Raw genomic sequence first — 18,240 nt, 5'->3', positions numbered from 1 at the left:
TGAACATCAAAAAGCTACAATGAAGAATGTGACAGCTAATAAAATATATTTATGAGATGATTTTAACAAACATTTAAAAGAAAACAGAAAGGGGGTAAAGCAGTAAATTAAGGGATTAAAGTAACAATATACTGTACTGGCACATCCATGGTTCATAATGTGACTGTTCATCTATGTTTGGTATAAAGTCATGACTTGAGATTGTTCCCCGTAGTACATGAAATCATATTTCCTGTATTTCTTGGTTGCCTCATGACTCCAATGATTTCAAATGTACATGTGAAAGTCTTGATTGAATTATTCTAATTTCCATCCTTCAGTTAGTGTTTCGTCATGAGTTTGTAGTATTTTGTTACTCCCCATTGTTACAGACATAATAAACCATAAACATGAAGACAAGACATAGACACATTTTTAATTGACTCATGTCTTAATCTTAAAATATACAAACGCACAAAAAAATCTGGCATTTTATCTGTATCGACACCGATTGCTGCACTTAATTCAATCCATTCAAGATGTTTACATTGACTGCAATATATTTCAGATTAGTGTCACAGAAGGGGATTGCCCGACTAGATCAGAACACTCGTGCTGTTCTGAGGATTTACATACAGTGAATGTGAAGTGCTTTCTGCTCACAAACCTCCAGATATCATCCAAGGCTTGTATCAAGTATCCATCTCCAGAGGAACAGCAAGCATTCATGTGTGTTTTCTTCACTTCTTTTTCTTCCTTTCTTTTGCTTTGCTTTTGTCATTGTGATCTGTATTGATCGCACTCTGGTTGGTGTTTTCCTGCTTTTGATCTTTAGACCACTCGCTCTGCAGCTGCCTGAGCAAGTCGGGAGTCAACAGCCCGTCTCTCACCAGGCGATTAGACAGAGAGATGTTCATCTTCTCCGCAAAGCCTCTTTGTCCCCTTTGACTTTTGTTATTGGTCAAATAATTACTGCTGGCACTTCCACTATTAGCACCCGTTTGTCCGCGCCTGCCGCCCTGTGTCTGTAGGGCGTTAGTCATGGTGGGGTCGGTGGCTCTGATGAGACGGCAGATATTTCGGACGCCCTCTTGTATGAGGTCATCAAGTTCCTGCTGGGTTCCCCGAACCAACGCCGTGTCTGGAAACATGTCCATGAAACGGTAGCTACAAACACAGACAAAAGTATTACGCTATGCTGCAAAGAAGAGTTGGGAGGGAAACATATGCACACAACCAATACATGATTATGTTGAAGGCCCACTGACTGACTGACATTACACAGGAGTACATTCAATACACAATAAATATGCCAAAGTACTACTAACAACTAAAATATAAACATGAGAGATTATATTTCTTTGGATCAAGTATAAACAACAACTGTCCTTAATAATCCTTTTTAAATGACAGGTGGAAGAAGTGTTACGTTACCTCAACCAGAGGTACAGATCAAACACATCGTGAACAGCTTCCAGGTGAATCAGGTCTTTGATGTTTTTGGGTGCAGGGAGGGGCCAGTTGACATGGCGACAGACCCAGTCAAATGTCAGCGGCTCGTCTCGACTGAACTGACGGGCAAACTGAACGAGGAACAAGATTGTGAACAAAGCTGTGACTGCAGGACAGCCATAATGTTATCATTACTATTAATCTAAATACAGGAATACTAAAACTATGATGCATTATAACCGTATCATTACTGCTTGACCACTCTACATGCATGACTCCACTAAACCCCGACACTGCGGTTACTAGTAATTAAGGATCTTATATTGAATTATCGTCCTAATCACAACCTTCTTTATCTCCTTTCATCTCATGTTTACTTCTCCTCATCCTTACCTTCAGGAAGGAGGTGCATACAAAAGGTTGTTTCTTGTTGATGGGAGCAGTGCAGAACACATAGCGCGACCTCAGGTTGAGTGGAATATGCTGAATCATGTCAGCCAGAAACTTGAAGTCATCAATGTTGCAAACAAAATACATCCCGTCCACCTGAGACAGGCTGACAAATATGTCCTGCGAGAAGAAGACGGGGGAAGAGAGAGAGAGAGAGAGAGAGAGAAGAGAGAGAGAGAGAGAGAGAGAGAGAGAGACAGAGACAGAGAGAGAGAGAGAGAGACAGAGAGAGAGAGAGAGAGAGACAGAGAGAGAGAGAGAGAGAGAGAGAGAAGAGAGAGAGAGAGAGAGAAGGAGGAGAGAGATGATAGAGGAGAGAGAGTCAGGGAGGAGAGAGAGAGAGAGAGACGAAGTAGATAAGACAGAGGAGATGAGAGGAGAGAGGAGAGAGGAGAGAGAGACAAGAGAGAGAGAGACAGAGAGAGATCCAGAGGAGGTGGGAGAGAGCGAGAGAGAGAGAGACGAGAGACGAGTAGAGAGCGAGAGAGATACGAGAGAGAGAGAGACAGACAGAGAGACAGAGAGAAGAGAGCGACAGACAGAGAGGACAGCGAGAGAGAGAGACAGACGAGGACCGGAAGGAGGGCCCACAAGAGAGACAGCAGAGGAGGAGAGACGATTTTTTTTTTCTGCAGAGAGACGAGAGAGGAGACAGACGAGACAGAGAGACAGAGAGAGGACAGAGAGACAGAGAAGAGAGAGAGAGACAGAGAGAGAGAGAGACAGAGAGAAGAGAGAGACAGAGAGAGAGACAGAGAGAGACAGAGAGAGACAGAGAGAGAGACAGAGAGAGAGACAGAGACAGAGAGAGACAGAGACAGAGAGAGACAGTGTGTCAGAATGAAAAGATGAGGCTACAGTCTGCAAGTTATAAACCAAACTAGATGATTTTAAGAGTGACAATTCACCTAGAATTGAATCACTTTTAATGGTAAATAAATGGTATAATGTACGTGAATTGAATTTGAATCTCTTTATTTATACAGCAGCCGTCAGAATGAGGTTCTGTTCAGAGGACAACAAAGAAACCGTCCCCCCCCCACTAGAGAGGAACACCCATTAGACCAAACATTTTCTAGGTTACAATGAAAGGATGGTGGGACTCACAACAAGGTTTGACAGCGTAGCATCAGGTAGATGATATGCAAACATCTCTATCTGCTCTGCTGTAGGATGGAGACCTGCAGTCTGAGAAGAAGGACGAGTGATAAGTTAAGATAACTCTTCTGATGGGATACACAATGAAGCTGGGTTTTCAGGATTGAGTGTGTGTTTGCTTGTGTGCAAATGATCACCTCTATCTCGTCTACGGTGCGGCTGAGTATTTCCTTCAGAACAGGCAGATCGTCTCTGTGCATGGTGGTAACTTCTCCCTCTGTAAACTTGGAGGAGAACCTGAGAGAGTTGTGACAGAAGAGACGGGTTTTAAACATGTACTTGACTGAAACTGAAGCTTCTTGTTAATATTGAATCTTCTCTCCCACCTTAAACCCTTGTGATCATACGAGTGAAAAAGAGACCGACCTTCCTGCGCGGCCAGATATCTGCAGAGCTTGTGACGTGCTGATGGTGTCCATCTGTTTCTCCCCTTTCTCGTTGACATTAGGCTTCACCAGACTGTTGAAGATGATACGTTTTATACTCCTGGGGAGAGAAGGGAAGGCAGACAAACGGACAGACGTGAGGCGAGTGGATGAAATCTACACAATTTAATGAATAGAAGTGTGACCATTACACTGCAGCTGTAGCTAAAGCTTGAAGAAGCACGTGTAGGATGTAATCATTTCTTTTAAACTAATTAAAATGATGGTACTTACAGGTTAAGGCCCATTCCAATAGCATCTGTAGCCACCATTATCTTGCAGGGGTCATCGGGGTCATTGAACTTCTTGGCCTGTGACAGCTTGGTGCCTGTAAATCACAGAACAGGCAAGCTTGGTCTCTGTCTGGAGCTTATTTATAGAAGTCTCCATCACAAAATAAGTATAAGTATGCCAATGAACATTTTTACAAATGGAGCCCACTAAATACTTTATTCACACATGCCCACCTGATAAACATCCAGATGCTTCATGGATGGAAACTAACATTCATAAAGGTTTCTAAACAGTTGTTTTCTTCATAAGGTCCGAGGACCAAGTTGACACATTGGGTTTTTCCTTACACACCGACAAACATCCATCTATACATCCTCTTAAACTCACCTGGAGGTAAGCTCCCATAAATGACAGCACATTCCTGTCCTTTGGCCTCAATCTGTCTGCTTATGGAGTAGATGTCATTTTTACTGAAGCAGACAATACAATCTCCTGGTCTCAAGTTGTTTAATGACTCCACAGCATTGTCCAAGATTGTGAATGGAGTCAAACGCTTGTAGGTGTTGACCTTAGGAGAGAGAGAGAGAGAGAGAGAGAGGGAGGGACACAGAGTGGTTACCCAAAGAGAATGATTTTCTTTTTAAACTTTGAACAACTTCAGTGACACTCCTCTCTTCCTGCTGTTCCACATACTACAGCCTCACCTCCACCTCCTCTCCAGTGGTGAACATCAGCTCTTTGATGAAGTTTATGGCTGCAGGTTCCCCACACACATGGATCTCCTCTGCACAGAGACCTGAACAAATACAAAGAAGACGTCAGCTGCCGAAGTTGGAAACATCATCATTCAAAATGAAGTGGAAAGGTAAATCTCGCTAAATTAGTGAACAATAAGGTAGTTAGAGATGTACCTATTCAGCCTAAAATGTGTTTGTGTCATAACAAGAGAAAACAGATTCATTCTTTCATTGGTTAATTATAGTGAATGTTACTATTGCATATTAGGTGAATGGGACAAATCAGGTAAATGATGTTTATTAGTTTCGTCTTAGGCCAAATGACTCGCAGGGTGAGAAAGAGAGGTCTCGTGTGTGTTACAAACCCAGCAGTGCTCTGGTCCAGGCCCAGCCTCTGGACGGATCTCTGATCATTTGAATTTCATCGATTACAGCAACCTCATCTAAAGACAGACGTACACAAAATAAAAACGTGTGCTAAAGATTGTAGGTGACGCCATCTCCTTGTTTATTAATGAACTCAAACATAATTTCCATCCGTGCCTACATTTCTACATGACCTGACAGAAGAAACACTTGATTCTAGTGACACAACAACAACTGGTTCATAAATGTTATTGCATCCAATGTATGGAGGGAAAAGTATATTGATTTGTAGTTATTAGAAAACACAACTCTAACAATTGACTCATACAAACGGAAAGATTCCTTTATTTATTTCTAATTAAAATACATTTGATTGTTTGGGATGTTGATACATTTATGCTAATAAACTGAAATGTTTGTATGCGTTATGTTTACTTACAAGGTGTAGTGACACTGGACATCTCAATGGTGCAGGCCACATGACTCGCTGCTCGACCATCCGAGTCCATGAAGGTCCTCTCCTCTCCAGTAACCAAGTCACATGGCACACCCTGCAAATACACACGGGGCAACAGTCAACAGTACGGTGAGGAAAGGATGACATGTTGAAAATACACCGAGATGGGAAATGGAAAAGACGGGATAGACAAAGACAAAGAGATGACGGGAGAAGACAAATACGTACAGCGTTGTTGCTCTTCTCAAAGATCTCGTGGGCCAGTAGTTTCAGGGGCCCACAGTAGACTCCAGACTTTGCAGCCAGGTAGCGCTGGATGGCTTGGTAGGTTTTACCACTGTTAGTGGGACCAGCATGGAAAATCACCTTCCTCTGGATGGCACGAGCCTCAGGGTACCTAATGAACACACACACACGCACAACAGAACTGAAACCACAAAGTAACATCTTATCTTATGAATACTAGGACTCGAAATTCAAATTCTAAATCAACATTAGAAAACTGCGCAGCTTCTTTTGTTTTTACACATCTATTCATTTTGTTTACAGCCTCAATTAATACAGATGGTGAACGAAATTGACAGCCAGTATAGTGGAAGTATGCATTTTATCCACTGCTGGTACCAGACTGTTAACTGCATTATCAGATGCATAAACAGCACATGGGCCTGACATTCCTGATATACGCACCAGTTAGCGGGGACTCTGAGGTCTGAGATCTTTCTCAGGTCATCCATGCAGTCCAGCATAGGAAAGATTTGCTTTGCATGACGCATGAAGTACGGGTAGACGTCATCTACATGACCTGAAGAACAACAGAAATGAAAGTTAATTAAAGTATGAATTTAATTCATATTATCTCTTGACACAACTACATCTTGAGGTTTAATTAAAAACGAACACACCTGCTCCCGAGCAGATGTCACTAAGGATGATGTGCAGATCGGCAGGGAGTGACATCATTTCCAGAACATACTTCCTGAAGCTAATGAAGGCCTGGTGGAACAAACGAGCTATACACAAACACACACACAACACACACACACACACACACACACACAGAGAGACACATAAGGCACAACAAACTAGATTTCTGTCCGCATCACTGTGACATCAGCATCAAAAACTTCACAAGCTGCCACAGCTTCACCGACGCATTTTTATAGAGATACTTAACTTTCTGTCACTGCAATTTAAAGAGTAAAGGTAGACCTACTCTTTAAATAAAATAAGAACAACTACAACATAGTGGTTCTTAGAATAACTTTAGTACAGACTGATGTCGAGCCATGACAGTCTAATTATACCTATGGTATGGTGACATAACCGCATCTTGAGCTTTCATTAAAATAAAAAAGTATACATTTATACTTTATTATTAAATGTTGCTTTTCTCTCTCCATGGATGTGTTTTAATATTGATTTCTTTATTTTAGTAAGAGCTGGGGTCCAAACCCCAACCTTGCAATTAAAGGTCTACCTCCTGACAGATGCCATTCAGTTACCAGCCAGCTCTGGTTAATTCAATAACAAGCAGAACATTAATTTAAAAGGCAATTACGTTTAATCAATTAAAAATGTACATTGGCGTTAACATTGTTTTTTAAAACAATGTTTTTACATCTGTGAAAAGATGTAAATTAATTTCTCACCATCGAGGCCATGTTCTGCTGCCATTTTCTGCATCTCCTTCTTCTTATAAAACCGGTTCAGAACTTTCAGCAGTTCAGCTGAAATCAGAGAAACACACAGAAAATGTATTTATATCTATAAAAAACCAGAGCAAACAATAAATATATAAACTCTGTTCAAAACACACATCTGAGAGATCTCAGGATAACCTTGGCACACAGAAACACCTGAAAGCAACACAAGTTCATTATCATTTCACATTAAACTATTTATTTTGCACTAAAGTACTTAATTAAATATAAAAATATACTTTATTTAATTAGCATTCTTGGAGGGAGCTTGGGATCCAAGGACAACTTGACTGTAAATGTTGCGCACATGATAACAAACAAGATGTTCTCACTTTTATCGAGTGGCTGTGTCAGCTCTATCCCCACAGACCCGTCCTCCGAGGAGTCCGTCTTCACGGACACGGGGACAAACAGAGAGGTGTCCGCGGATTTAGGAGAAGAGCTGTTAGAAGAAACATTTCTGCTGCAAACCACAGAACTAGCTTGGTGTTGTCGGTGTAGCAAACCAGACCTAGAAGATACATGACAGCGGGCAGCCCGGGTGCTAATGTGGCGTTGAAACCGAGAAAACAAGTACAAACACCGGTTTGCTGACATTGCTGCGAGTTGTTTATACCCCGGATGTTAGCAACTTTTGGGGGGCTACGTACAAAACGTGTTTCTATTTTCGCTCCATGATGTTCAGCAGGTCTAAAGATGTGGATTATTACACACCGGCAACTACACGCTTCACCAGAGGACGGTCAACACTATCCTCTTCCTGCTCGCACGTGGGAAAGGACCCGTCACAGAGCGAGCTGCCCCCAAATGTGCCTGTGTTGATATTGACCATAACATGATTATTATTCAAAACATGATGAGAGCTACTCACTTACACGAGTCAACAGTTGTCAAATTAAAATATGACCGGAAATAGATTTGATATTTTATTTAGCAATGTGTAGTAAAGGAAGTATAATATAAACAGGCAAAACAATGACTGCTATATAGCGGAACCGAAGATCGCATATAGGCTCGGACGTCTCGTTTGTACTTTGACAGTTTTGAACCTTTGTTTCCAATGTCATGCAATCACTTGAGTTTCCTAAAATGTACAGGATGCAGACTTGTCAGCTTATTTATGTCAGGTAAATTAGGTTAGATGATGAAACTTAGTGTCCATTATTCCATATGGATAATTCAGATAATTCAAGAGAAATGTGCAATGGTGGAAGAAGTATTCAGATCCTTTACTTAAGTAAAAGTTTGAGTCTAAAATGCTCTGTGAAAAAGTAATAAAGTATTAAAAGTAAAAGTACTCATTCTGCAGAGAACTATTCCTTACCAGTGTTATATTACATATGACGTGTTTGAAATGACTGCTGCATTAATGTGCATGTTGGATTTTACTGCTTGGGTGTTTAAGGTTGTGAAGTCCTTTATATACTGTTGGATAGTTTAATTAACAGCAATACATCGTATTCTATGAGATTGTGAAATGTGTGTCTCCGTGCTTTGAGAACCAAGCATCTTTAAAAAGTCAACTTTTCATGAGCTCAGGAACACAAACCTGTTTTCATCTTTGTGACGATGAATTTTCCAGCTCAGGAAGTCGGCTTTTGAATAGTTTAAGAGGTAGAAGAGTTTTGTCAACACATAAAGGAACACAAGTGTAAAAACTGTGATGACAAAGCTGTAAAAAATACAATATATGCCTTTAAGACGTAGCGGTGTATAAGTATAAAGTTTCACACAATGGAAATACCCAAGGTAAAGTACAAGTACCTTAAGGACAGTACTTGAGTGAATGTACTTAGTTACAGAAATACTGACATCATAACCCCAAATTCAACATCCACTGAACATTTCAACATCAAAGTTTGAGTTGTGTGAACACGACGTTCTATGTGCAAATTTCCATCTCCTGTATTTGAAGAAATACATAAAATATTTACAATGAGGGAGTAAAAGCAATTAAAAAAAGTCTCTCTGAAACCTCTTTCACCAGGTATTCGTCCTAAAGATAATAAAAAAAGGCAAAGTCTTTTTGAATGCGAGGGACTTTGTTGCCCGCCGCGCTGCAGGACCTGAAGGCTGTGAGTATTTTCCACACGGATGTCAAATTAGATAAATTCTTAGTACAAAACATGATGAGATGTACCTGTTAACAATATGGACTATTTTAAAGAAAGAGTGTTGTTCAAAAGATATTCTGTATAAATTTGCTTTATTCACGATTCATTTTGGCTATATATTTGGGTTTGGTGTATATACACATATCACACACACACACACACACACACACACACACACACACACACGCACACACACGCACATGTCGATGGCATGGTTAGACATTGTGTAAAGGTTAACATGCAGTACATAAGACAGGGGCAGAGAGTTTTGGCATAAAAGTATTTCTTCATTACATTCGAAGGTATTCAAAGTACACCAAACAAACCCTACCTGTACAGTGTTTTTAGAAAGACAGAAAGTATGTCTGACAGACAGAACGAAAGCGTTACCTGCAAATAAATTACACTGTTCCCACACAAAAGAAAACCAGGTTGCAAAGCACCAAATAAATCTGAACTGTAGATGCGAGTGTTCAGAGTTGTATGAAATGAAACATGTAACATGACTTGCACATGAAAAAGACAAAAATAACACAAAATATTGTACTTATTCAGTCCAATTAAAACAAGTAGTGATAAGATATAATTGACAGTATAATCTCCATTATAGACCGAGGAGATCTCTGAGGTGAAGTTGTCCTTGAGTGATGTTTAGATCCAGCTTCCATGCCCCTTTTTAACAAAGTTAAGCATTGGAGGGGAAAGTGCAAAACTGGCCACAGATCAGAGCTTAAGGGCAAATTTAACCTACACACAAGACCGGTAACGCCACCAAACTGTGTGCGTGCGTCTTTAAAGCAGGACCTAAAACTGCCGGTCTGAGCGTCACAGTGGAATATTGTTGGACTTTACAGTATATTGATACGGCATCCCTTCCAGTGCTTACAATAGCAGATATGAGACTTTTTCCTAACATTAGTATTCTACTTATACCAAACCAACAGGCTAACAAAATGCTGCGACCTATGAAAAAGAAAGTGAAATTGCAGTCTGCTGATTATGGCTAGCATCATTTCATTCTTCTATCGATTCATTGAACTCATGCAGTGATGACAGGACATTTATTTTCAGGTATAAGTAGCCGCAACACTTCCTTAACTGTCAGCCTTTTTTTAAGCATTGAATTTAAGATATTGCAGAAAATACAGCTTTAACATGTCCAAGTTTGGGGATATCACTCTATAACTTCTTCCTCCACCCCAATACAATGGAGGTTAATGAAATTAAATGTGTGGTGCTCAAAGCACTGAACTCTAACTTTGATTTTTTTATTTTTTGTAATTTGAGTGTACCGACCCTTAAAATAATTTAGATGAGACAAACAACAAAGGGCTTCTATTCTTCAAGATTAGTCATAAATAAACAGCATTTTAAAGATCAAAGAAAAGGCCTCGTGCCAGAGAAACAAGTTGACTTGATAAAGAATTTGAGAGTGAATCTCCAAATACATTTGGAGGCACTCTTGTAGTAATCAGACAAACTGTATCAGTGAAAGTTGCATCAAATATTCATCTTACCAAGAGACTGAAATGTTGTAGTGATCTCAAAGTGGATGTGAAAGTAGGACACTTTTAGAGCGGCAACGATTGGTCAATGAATCGATTTGTAAATTGACTATTTGCTGCGTTTCTCTCCATTATGTGATTGTAAATCGAATGTTTTTGGACTGCTGGTCCGACAAAAGAAGACATTTGTGGACTAAACGATTAAACGATTAATCGAGAATGTGCAGATTAATCGATAACGAAATCGTTAGTTGCAGCTCTAAATGATTCCTATTTAATTAAATGATTTTATGAAATAAATTACATTGAAATTATAACGTCCATCTCGAGTCAAACACAATTTCTTGATTGGGATGAAATGTGGACTGAAACTGGAAACATGCAAGAAGTGGAAAATATTGTACTTTTTACCAAACAGCCGGCAGATTAAATGTGTGTTTGGATGGACATGTGTTGCGCTAAACAGACATTTACATGGAAGAAGCTGCAGACTGTTGCAACATACTTAACAACAACTGGGAAACTCTTGATTTCCCAGCAAGATGGATGAACGAGAACACAGAGGCATCATCATATTGTGAATAAACACATAGCACGTGTTGACTCATAGCTTAGCCTCTCATGTCCTTTGTTCAGGCCGATCCCCACATGTCTTTAATGCTTTAAATCCCTGGCTAGCCCATCCAGACTCTAGAAATTGTATAGGGGATGTGGGAGGGAGGGTGCCAAAGAAAGTCCAGGATTAGTGCTGTCCAAATACGCAAACAAAAGGAGGCACCTGTTGCAGAAGAAAGGGATAAACGGTGTGGTGGTCGTCATCGCTCCTGTTTTAATATGCCTTCAGCAAACAGACAGCATGGCTTCACTTGTGTGAGTGGGTTTTCAGTCTGAGACGCCAAGGTCGAATAGGCTGCCTCCCTGTTCCTTACTCGGGTCGGTTTGATTTGCACTCTTGCCTTGACATTTAGCTTTCAGCTTTCTTGGATTGTATGCTTGCGCGTCTGTATGCGAGTGTGTGTCAGTCCTGGGGGGGGGGGGGGGGGGGGGGGAGAGTGAAGGTGGTCAAACAGCTCACATCTGAAGCTGTGGAGTGGTGATGGGGATGCCTGAAGGTATGTTCTGTGTATTCATGTATACATTTCTCAGTCCAGGGAGATAGTGGGGAAGCCCTCACACCTCTGGCTGTTCAGCAGTGAAGAGTTGGTGTGTGTGTGTGTCTGTGTATTTTCAGTTCATAGCATCGCCCTCACATCTCTGGCTGCTCTGCATTAACTGGCTGAGTTCGGGGCTCAGGCGACTCGTAGCGCTGTGGTTGGAAGTTTCTTTTCCTTATTTTCTCCGGAGCTTTTCGCCACAAAACAATCTCCTAAGCACAGAGGCAGAAGAATGAATAAATTAATGAAAGCTCACAGTAACCCTAATTAAAAATCCAGTGGCAGTGTTTACATTCAGTGTTTCTCACCAAAACTCATCGTATCAGATGTTCACCTAACAATTATTGTGGCCAAAAGAATTCATGAAATTCATCTTAACTTTGTTTATTGTGTGTTTTGTTGTTATTTGCATGATTGTTTTTTTTATTCAAATATTTACTTTGATTAAAAAATTACTTTGGCATTAGTCATTTTAACTACACATTATAACTGCTTAGTTAGTGGTAGGAAGTTAAACAGGTTCTAATTCCCTCTCTAATATCTATTTTATATAGCTATTAAAAAATGTGGTGGTGATGGCCTAGTGGTACGCCTTCCAAACAAAACACTAGAAGGTCGGGAGTTCAATACCTTCAGTACCCCTGAGCAAGGCACTTAACCCTGAGTTGCTCCAGGGAGACTGTCCCTGTACTTAGTTCACTGTAAGTCACTCGTGGATAAGAGCGTCTGCTAAATGACCTGTAATGTAATATCCTTCAAACAACTGTATTTATTACAGCCAAAAACTATATTTTACAAGATTACATTTGAACACATCATGATAACGTTAGAATTTACCTTCACCTATTACACATTTTTACTGAATAGAGATTGAACTCATCATAATGTAACTCAATGCAACCTATGCTAAAGTTAGCTCTGTAATTTAGTCAAGCAGAACTGATCTGCCTTCGGCTGCTAAAAGGTAAACAGCTAACAGCTAACAGCTAACAGCTAACGCTAACATTGTCCCTCCACGGCTTATTTTGGTCTTGCAGATGTTACAAATTGCAAGTAAATTTGACCAGCGAAAGATCTAACCAGACTGATCAGACGGTATAAAGCTCCATGAGTGATATGTGATCTAATGCATTTAGTGTCTTCTCTTAATAGAAACTTTACAGGAGACAGACACAACTTTGATAATAATAATAATTTCTTCATATGCGTCTCAGTGTGCTGGGCAAACATCATCATCTCACTGATGTAGAATACTATTGCTGTGCGTGCAAGTGTGTTACCTGTTGTTTAAAGTATCTTCTGTCCTCTTCATCCACCAGCACCAGATTAAGGAAGTAACGTACAGAGAACTTCTTGTTGACATCCCTCATGGTGGGTGTCAGGTCATATCCTGTAAAGGAAACAGAAGATGTGATCATGTATATGCACATTTATTAAGTGCAACTGTAATGCCTTTTAAGACCTACCTCAAAAAGGAAAATAAATATCAGCTTTAAAATGTGGATTAACAGTCGATTTTAGCACGAGGATATACACCATAGTGTACCTAATGTAATCTTACTGCTACAAAAGTAATGTAAGAGGACATCAGTCAAAAAAAGGGGGTCTTTCAGCCCTCGGAACAGGCTGTGAGGCAAGCCGCTCAGGAGGTGGGTTGGGTGGGGAAGGAGCCATCTGGTCGAGACGAGGCTCAGACTATGGGCGTTGGCTGAAACATAGCGCCTGCAGCACAGGGGCAGATGCCAATCCGGCCTGAAGCCGCTCTCCAAGAAGGCTGGCTGATACGGAGAGGCGATGAGAGGCCAGAGGAACAACGTTTGCTATCGCATCTCGGGAAATACCCGCACGGCTGCAACAGGGAGAAAGCAATGCCAAGGACGGAGACCGTAACGGGGGCACTGAACAATAGAGACCCAGATTTAATGTCTCTCCCCGTACAATTCCAGACATTCTAAGACATTTTTAGACATTGAATATCAAAGACTACATTTAGGACATTTTAAGGCTGAATAAGGAGCCGTGGGGACCCTGAATGTGAAATGCTGTCGCTCAATGTTTAGGTATAAATATGCCCATTTAAATGTCTTAATAAGAGGGAAATTGAGTCATACGATAAGACTGATGTTCATAGTCTACTATATTCTTTGTAACTGCAAGAGAAGAGAACTTACCTGCCAGGAACAGTCTGATGGGGATTGATTCTCCTTTAACTGGAGCTCCATCCATGATTTCATACTTTGCAACCGTCTCTGTCTCTGTGGTAGTACTGGGACCTTAAAACGAGGAGAAAAATGATATGATGGTGATAGTTTCTGCTCTACCTAATCACTTTACAGGAGACTAAACCAACTACAGCATTTTACAGCTAGAGAAACATCAAAGGTGACGAACTACAATGTTTCAGATACATGCTTCTGGTCCATTCACACATAGCACCGACGTGTCTGACCTGCGTTTCATTTTACACGTGGCTACCGTGGATTCTTACCTATGCCTGTTATCTCCTTCTTGATGAGCTGTAGCTCCATGTGTTGGATCTTGATCCTGACCAGCAGGAAGTAGATCTTCCCAACAATCACGTCCTTAAGGTGGTATCTAACAAAGAGACGCATCAAGAGAAGCTGCTCAAACTGACTTAAGGCCAGGTCTTATGTGGAATAGGAGTTTGCTGAGGAAGCAATAAAGACTTCTCTAGGAGAGATAAAGCAATATTGATCTTACTTGGATTTATTGTATTCAAACTCAATGTGCAGACAGTCTTCTATGCCGACCTCCATCTTGATCGAGTTGTTGACGTCTGGGTAGGTGGCCAACTGGTGGACAATCAGCTCGTATTCCTTCACTAAGTCAGACAGACGACGAACTATTGTCACCCTGAGGAAATACCTGTGAGAAGAACCAAGAAATAAAAAGCTGTGAAGCATTCAAATGTCAACGTTAAGAAAGAGGCTGCAAAGTATTCGGTACAGCCATAAAGATGAGGCGTCATGAATACACCCCGGGTGTTTAACATGACAATAGAACCGGCTGAGGAATTAATATACCTTAGCCTGACATTCGCTCCAGTATAGGACTCATAGGGCTTCTCCACTTGCATGAACTCAAAGTCATAGCTCCTGTTCTGGGCGAGTTCTCCAGGTAGAGCCAACTCTTTCACCAAGTCCACAAACTCATGGGTGTTGCTCTTATCAGAGAACAGCTCTGAAATACAGCAGAGTGGATTTAGAGTGATGGTGTATACTTTAAAGACAGTTTAAACACATGACAGAAACATTAACATACATTAGTTTAGATGCCATGCTCTTTCAACACACTGCTCTCGTAACCCTCCTCCTCCTGCAAATACAGTTGGAGGGTTTAGCTCCACTATGACAGGCTGCACATGACGACCACATGCTCTGTTAAACCTTTTAACCACATGAGGAAGTCTGCAGCCTACTGTTGACAAGCAGTTTTCCAGCTATAAAGCAATCATGCATTTCAAATATTTCATGGAGCTAGTTCCATAAGGCAATTTAGAGGTTATAAGTGTGAAATACAATATAACCATCAGCACCATCCTGCTAACATTAGAGCAACAAAAGAGTCAAGTAAGCTCATCATAAACATACATTTCAATTTACAATCCTTACACAGAGAGATAATAGAGTTTTAAATGCAGAACTTTAAATACGCTCACCTATCTGTCCAACAAACTCGATGCGGATGCCTTGATGCTCCAGTCGCTTTCCTCCCTGCTTCACATTTAGATTCACCTGGAGAGGAATATTTGGTATCACATGAGTTGAAGGAGAGTAATTATACGCACATCAAGTAGGTGCAAGGCTATCAGAAAAGTACTTTATTAAATACATCACTTGTGTTTGGATGTTTATCACCCTGGGCGTTTTTGATGAACCACATCTCCCATCACAGAGCTTGTCAGCCTATTGGTGTGTGTTCTTTATTTATTTATTTATTTATTTATATGGATCCCCATCAGCCACTAACAAGGTAGCAACTACTCTTCCTGGGGTCCACACGAGTAAACATTATATCATATTGTAAAAACAAATATGTAAAATGACAAAAAAGGGAACAAAAAAACAGACCTGATAGCAAGCAAACTACAAAACAAGTCCCAGTGCATGATGAATAAATATGGGTGTGGTTTCTATTTTTCAAGCATTCTGACCTGACGAAGCTCCAAGTAAGATGTGAACATTGTCATTATTAAACTTGTGTGTCATGCAGTGTGCAGGTGTTACCTTTTCCTTCATCATATTAACTAAAAAACATGTCACAATAATAATTTGACGTTTTTAGTAATTTTCTAATATATTTGTTAGAGGAGGAAATGTAATATCTTAATGAAATTGAAAGCGCTATCCCTTATTATGTTATTACTTAGGCTATGTATTGAATATTCCACTTTTACATTATAAAGCTGATACATCAGCTGATACATCAGCAGATACATCAGCAGATACATTTGTGAATCCTAAACATAGTTGTTTCACTTCCTCTGAAGTCAGAGCAGATCTTGCACACACATCAAAATAACCTTAATTTCCCACTGGGCTCAGTTAAAGAGAGGATCCCAGAATAGACTGTGGTATGGCCCAGATGTCCATTATCTGCTGACTGAGTACTGTTAACTTATACATTAAATGACAGCAGATGTAAATCATGCTTCATGTGTGAAGGATGTCTTAAACCTTGTAGAGCGCTGCATCACACTGTATTGAATAATGTAAACTCAGTTTACCTTGCCAGACACAGACTCTCCGTCGTAGAACAGGTAGTGTTTCTCCACTTTACCTTCTTCCGTCTTCAATTCAGCTGTTTTTCTGTTCTCTGCATCGTTCAGCAGTACGTCTATCTCACATACCGGTCCAAACAAACCTCCTAGGAAACTCTGAAAACACAAAGTAGAGCATAGAAAGTATATTACACATGGAATCACATAGACTATTCAAGAAATGCAAGAGGCAACTTGTTCAAAGTTGACTAATTGGTGGTATGTCAGAATATTATGTTGACTAATCCTTTATTCAGAGTACATTTGGACTATGTAGTGGACAGAAGAAAAAGTTCCTTGCTGCATTAATCCTTAAAAAATTATGCAGAAGTTGACATCTTTGTTTTAAATCTTCAAGGTTGTATCTGGAAATTCAAATAATGGAGTCTATAACAACTGACAATGCAGAACAAACACTGGAAAATCTATGATCTCCATGAAATGATGTGGTTACCTTGATCTAAGAAACTAAAATATAAAAATCACAGCCTCACATGACAGATGATTGTGACAGGAGAGAGGCTGCACTCTAGTTTACAAGCACTTTAAAACTACAACAGACTGGGCCAAGTCTATTAGAGTGTGTTAGCACACATCTCTATTGACTCTGATAACATGCAATGACATGTATCCATCTGCAATAATCACCACAACTGCTAAGTTAACATGCATACGTGTGTGTATACATGTGTGCACATGAATGGGACTGACAGGGTGTTCTGTAGTCTGGACACAATCAGTCTGAAGTTGTAGCAGCTACACCCTATCTGTTATTTCCACACGAACTCTATCACTTATCATCAGCTGCACAGCCACATTATTTCCCTCTGAGCTGGCAAAAAGTCACAAACACATGCTTGAGCATGCAGCAAATCTGAAGGAATCAGCCACATCATCAGCAGAGATCAATCACTGCATGGACACGAGTGGGAAGCTTTTCATTCATTGTATCCCGTAAAAAGGATGCATGGCTAATATAGGAGAATACTAGTATAAACTCAAAAATCAACCTTATGAGCTACACAGGAGCACACATCCTGGTAAACACAGCATCGGTGCATCAAAGTCAGTGGGTGTCAACCATAGACTCTCTATCTATATATAAAAAGGTGTCAACTTGCAAGTGTCCTTAATTAATTGAATCAATCAACGCGTTTCCAACTAGCATACCCTTTAAACATTTTACATTATGTCAAGAGCTGTTGCTGTAGTCAACATGCATGTATCTGTCATACGGTAGTTTCACATTACATCCCACTAACTAGCCACGTTAGCTAACATTGACATTTCTCTAAGCCCCGTGGCAGCTCTACCTAGCAAATATAAACAAGATAAAAAAGGCTTTGATTAAGAGCCAACACTTTTAGTTGCTGTCATCATTAAACTGCTGGGCCGTTAGCTAACTAGCCAACACATCATTGAGAGACGGCCTCGTACTGATGCTAGCTCGACCACCCTAGCTAGCTTTCCTGTCAGGTATTAATAGTTAAATAGCTGCTGTCAAGTAAAACTGTGGGTCCGTGTACATGCTGGGTTTTTATGAATAAATACCCCAGTTCACGTCAGTGTAGTCGGAACAGCTGACGTTAGTTTTGACACTCACCATCTTGGCCGTTTAGACAGTTGAAGCTAACAGCTAGCCTCGCTCCGTGTAGCCAGTCTATGCTATGAACCAGGAGGTAGTACCGAGGCTTACCGTCATGTGACCCGGGTCATGTGTGTGTTG

At 40.5% G+C, this 18,240-nt stretch overlaps 2 protein-coding genes across 2 annotated transcripts; both read right to left on the bottom strand.

Annotated features, from left to right (window-relative positions):
- Positions 1-394: 394 nt before the first annotated feature.
- On the bottom strand, positions 395-7,775 carry supv3l1 (SUV3-like helicase). Its single transcript, XM_029458822.1, has 16 exons — positions 7,294-7,775; positions 6,911-6,988; positions 6,164-6,271; positions 5,949-6,063; positions 5,487-5,655; positions 5,241-5,352; positions 4,801-4,878; positions 4,403-4,494; positions 4,086-4,266; positions 3,699-3,792; positions 3,406-3,525; positions 3,177-3,276; positions 2,989-3,069; positions 1,825-2,001; positions 1,414-1,562; positions 395-1,146 (listed from the first exon to the last, which is right to left on the bottom strand). The coding sequence occupies exons 1-16, from the start codon at positions 7,556-7,558 to the stop codon at positions 720-722; spliced, it is 2,346 nt and encodes a 781-aa protein (XP_029314682.1). The 5' UTR covers positions 7,559-7,775; the 3' UTR covers positions 395-719.
- Positions 7,776-9,150: 1,375 nt separating this feature from the next.
- vps26a (VPS26, retromer complex component A) lies at positions 9,151-18,240 on the bottom strand. The gene is made up of 9 exons (XM_029427093.1): positions 18,118-18,240; positions 16,482-16,631; positions 15,414-15,489; positions 14,779-14,935; positions 14,456-14,620; positions 14,223-14,329; positions 13,906-14,007; positions 13,015-13,124; positions 9,151-11,946 (listed from the first exon to the last, which is right to left on the bottom strand). Exons 1-9 carry the CDS (start codon positions 18,118-18,120, stop codon positions 11,827-11,829), a joined length of 990 nt encoding a protein of 329 aa, XP_029282953.1. The 5' UTR covers positions 18,121-18,240; the 3' UTR covers positions 9,151-11,826.

Source organism: Cottoperca gobio, chromosome 3, assembly GCF_900634415.1.
Source record: "Cottoperca gobio chromosome 3, fCotGob3.1, whole genome shotgun sequence".
Taxonomy (NCBI): Eukaryota; Metazoa; Chordata; class Actinopteri; order Perciformes; family Bovichtidae; genus Cottoperca; species Cottoperca gobio.
Note: the sequence above shows the minus strand (reverse complement) of the source record. Positions and strands in the feature narration are given on the sequence as shown.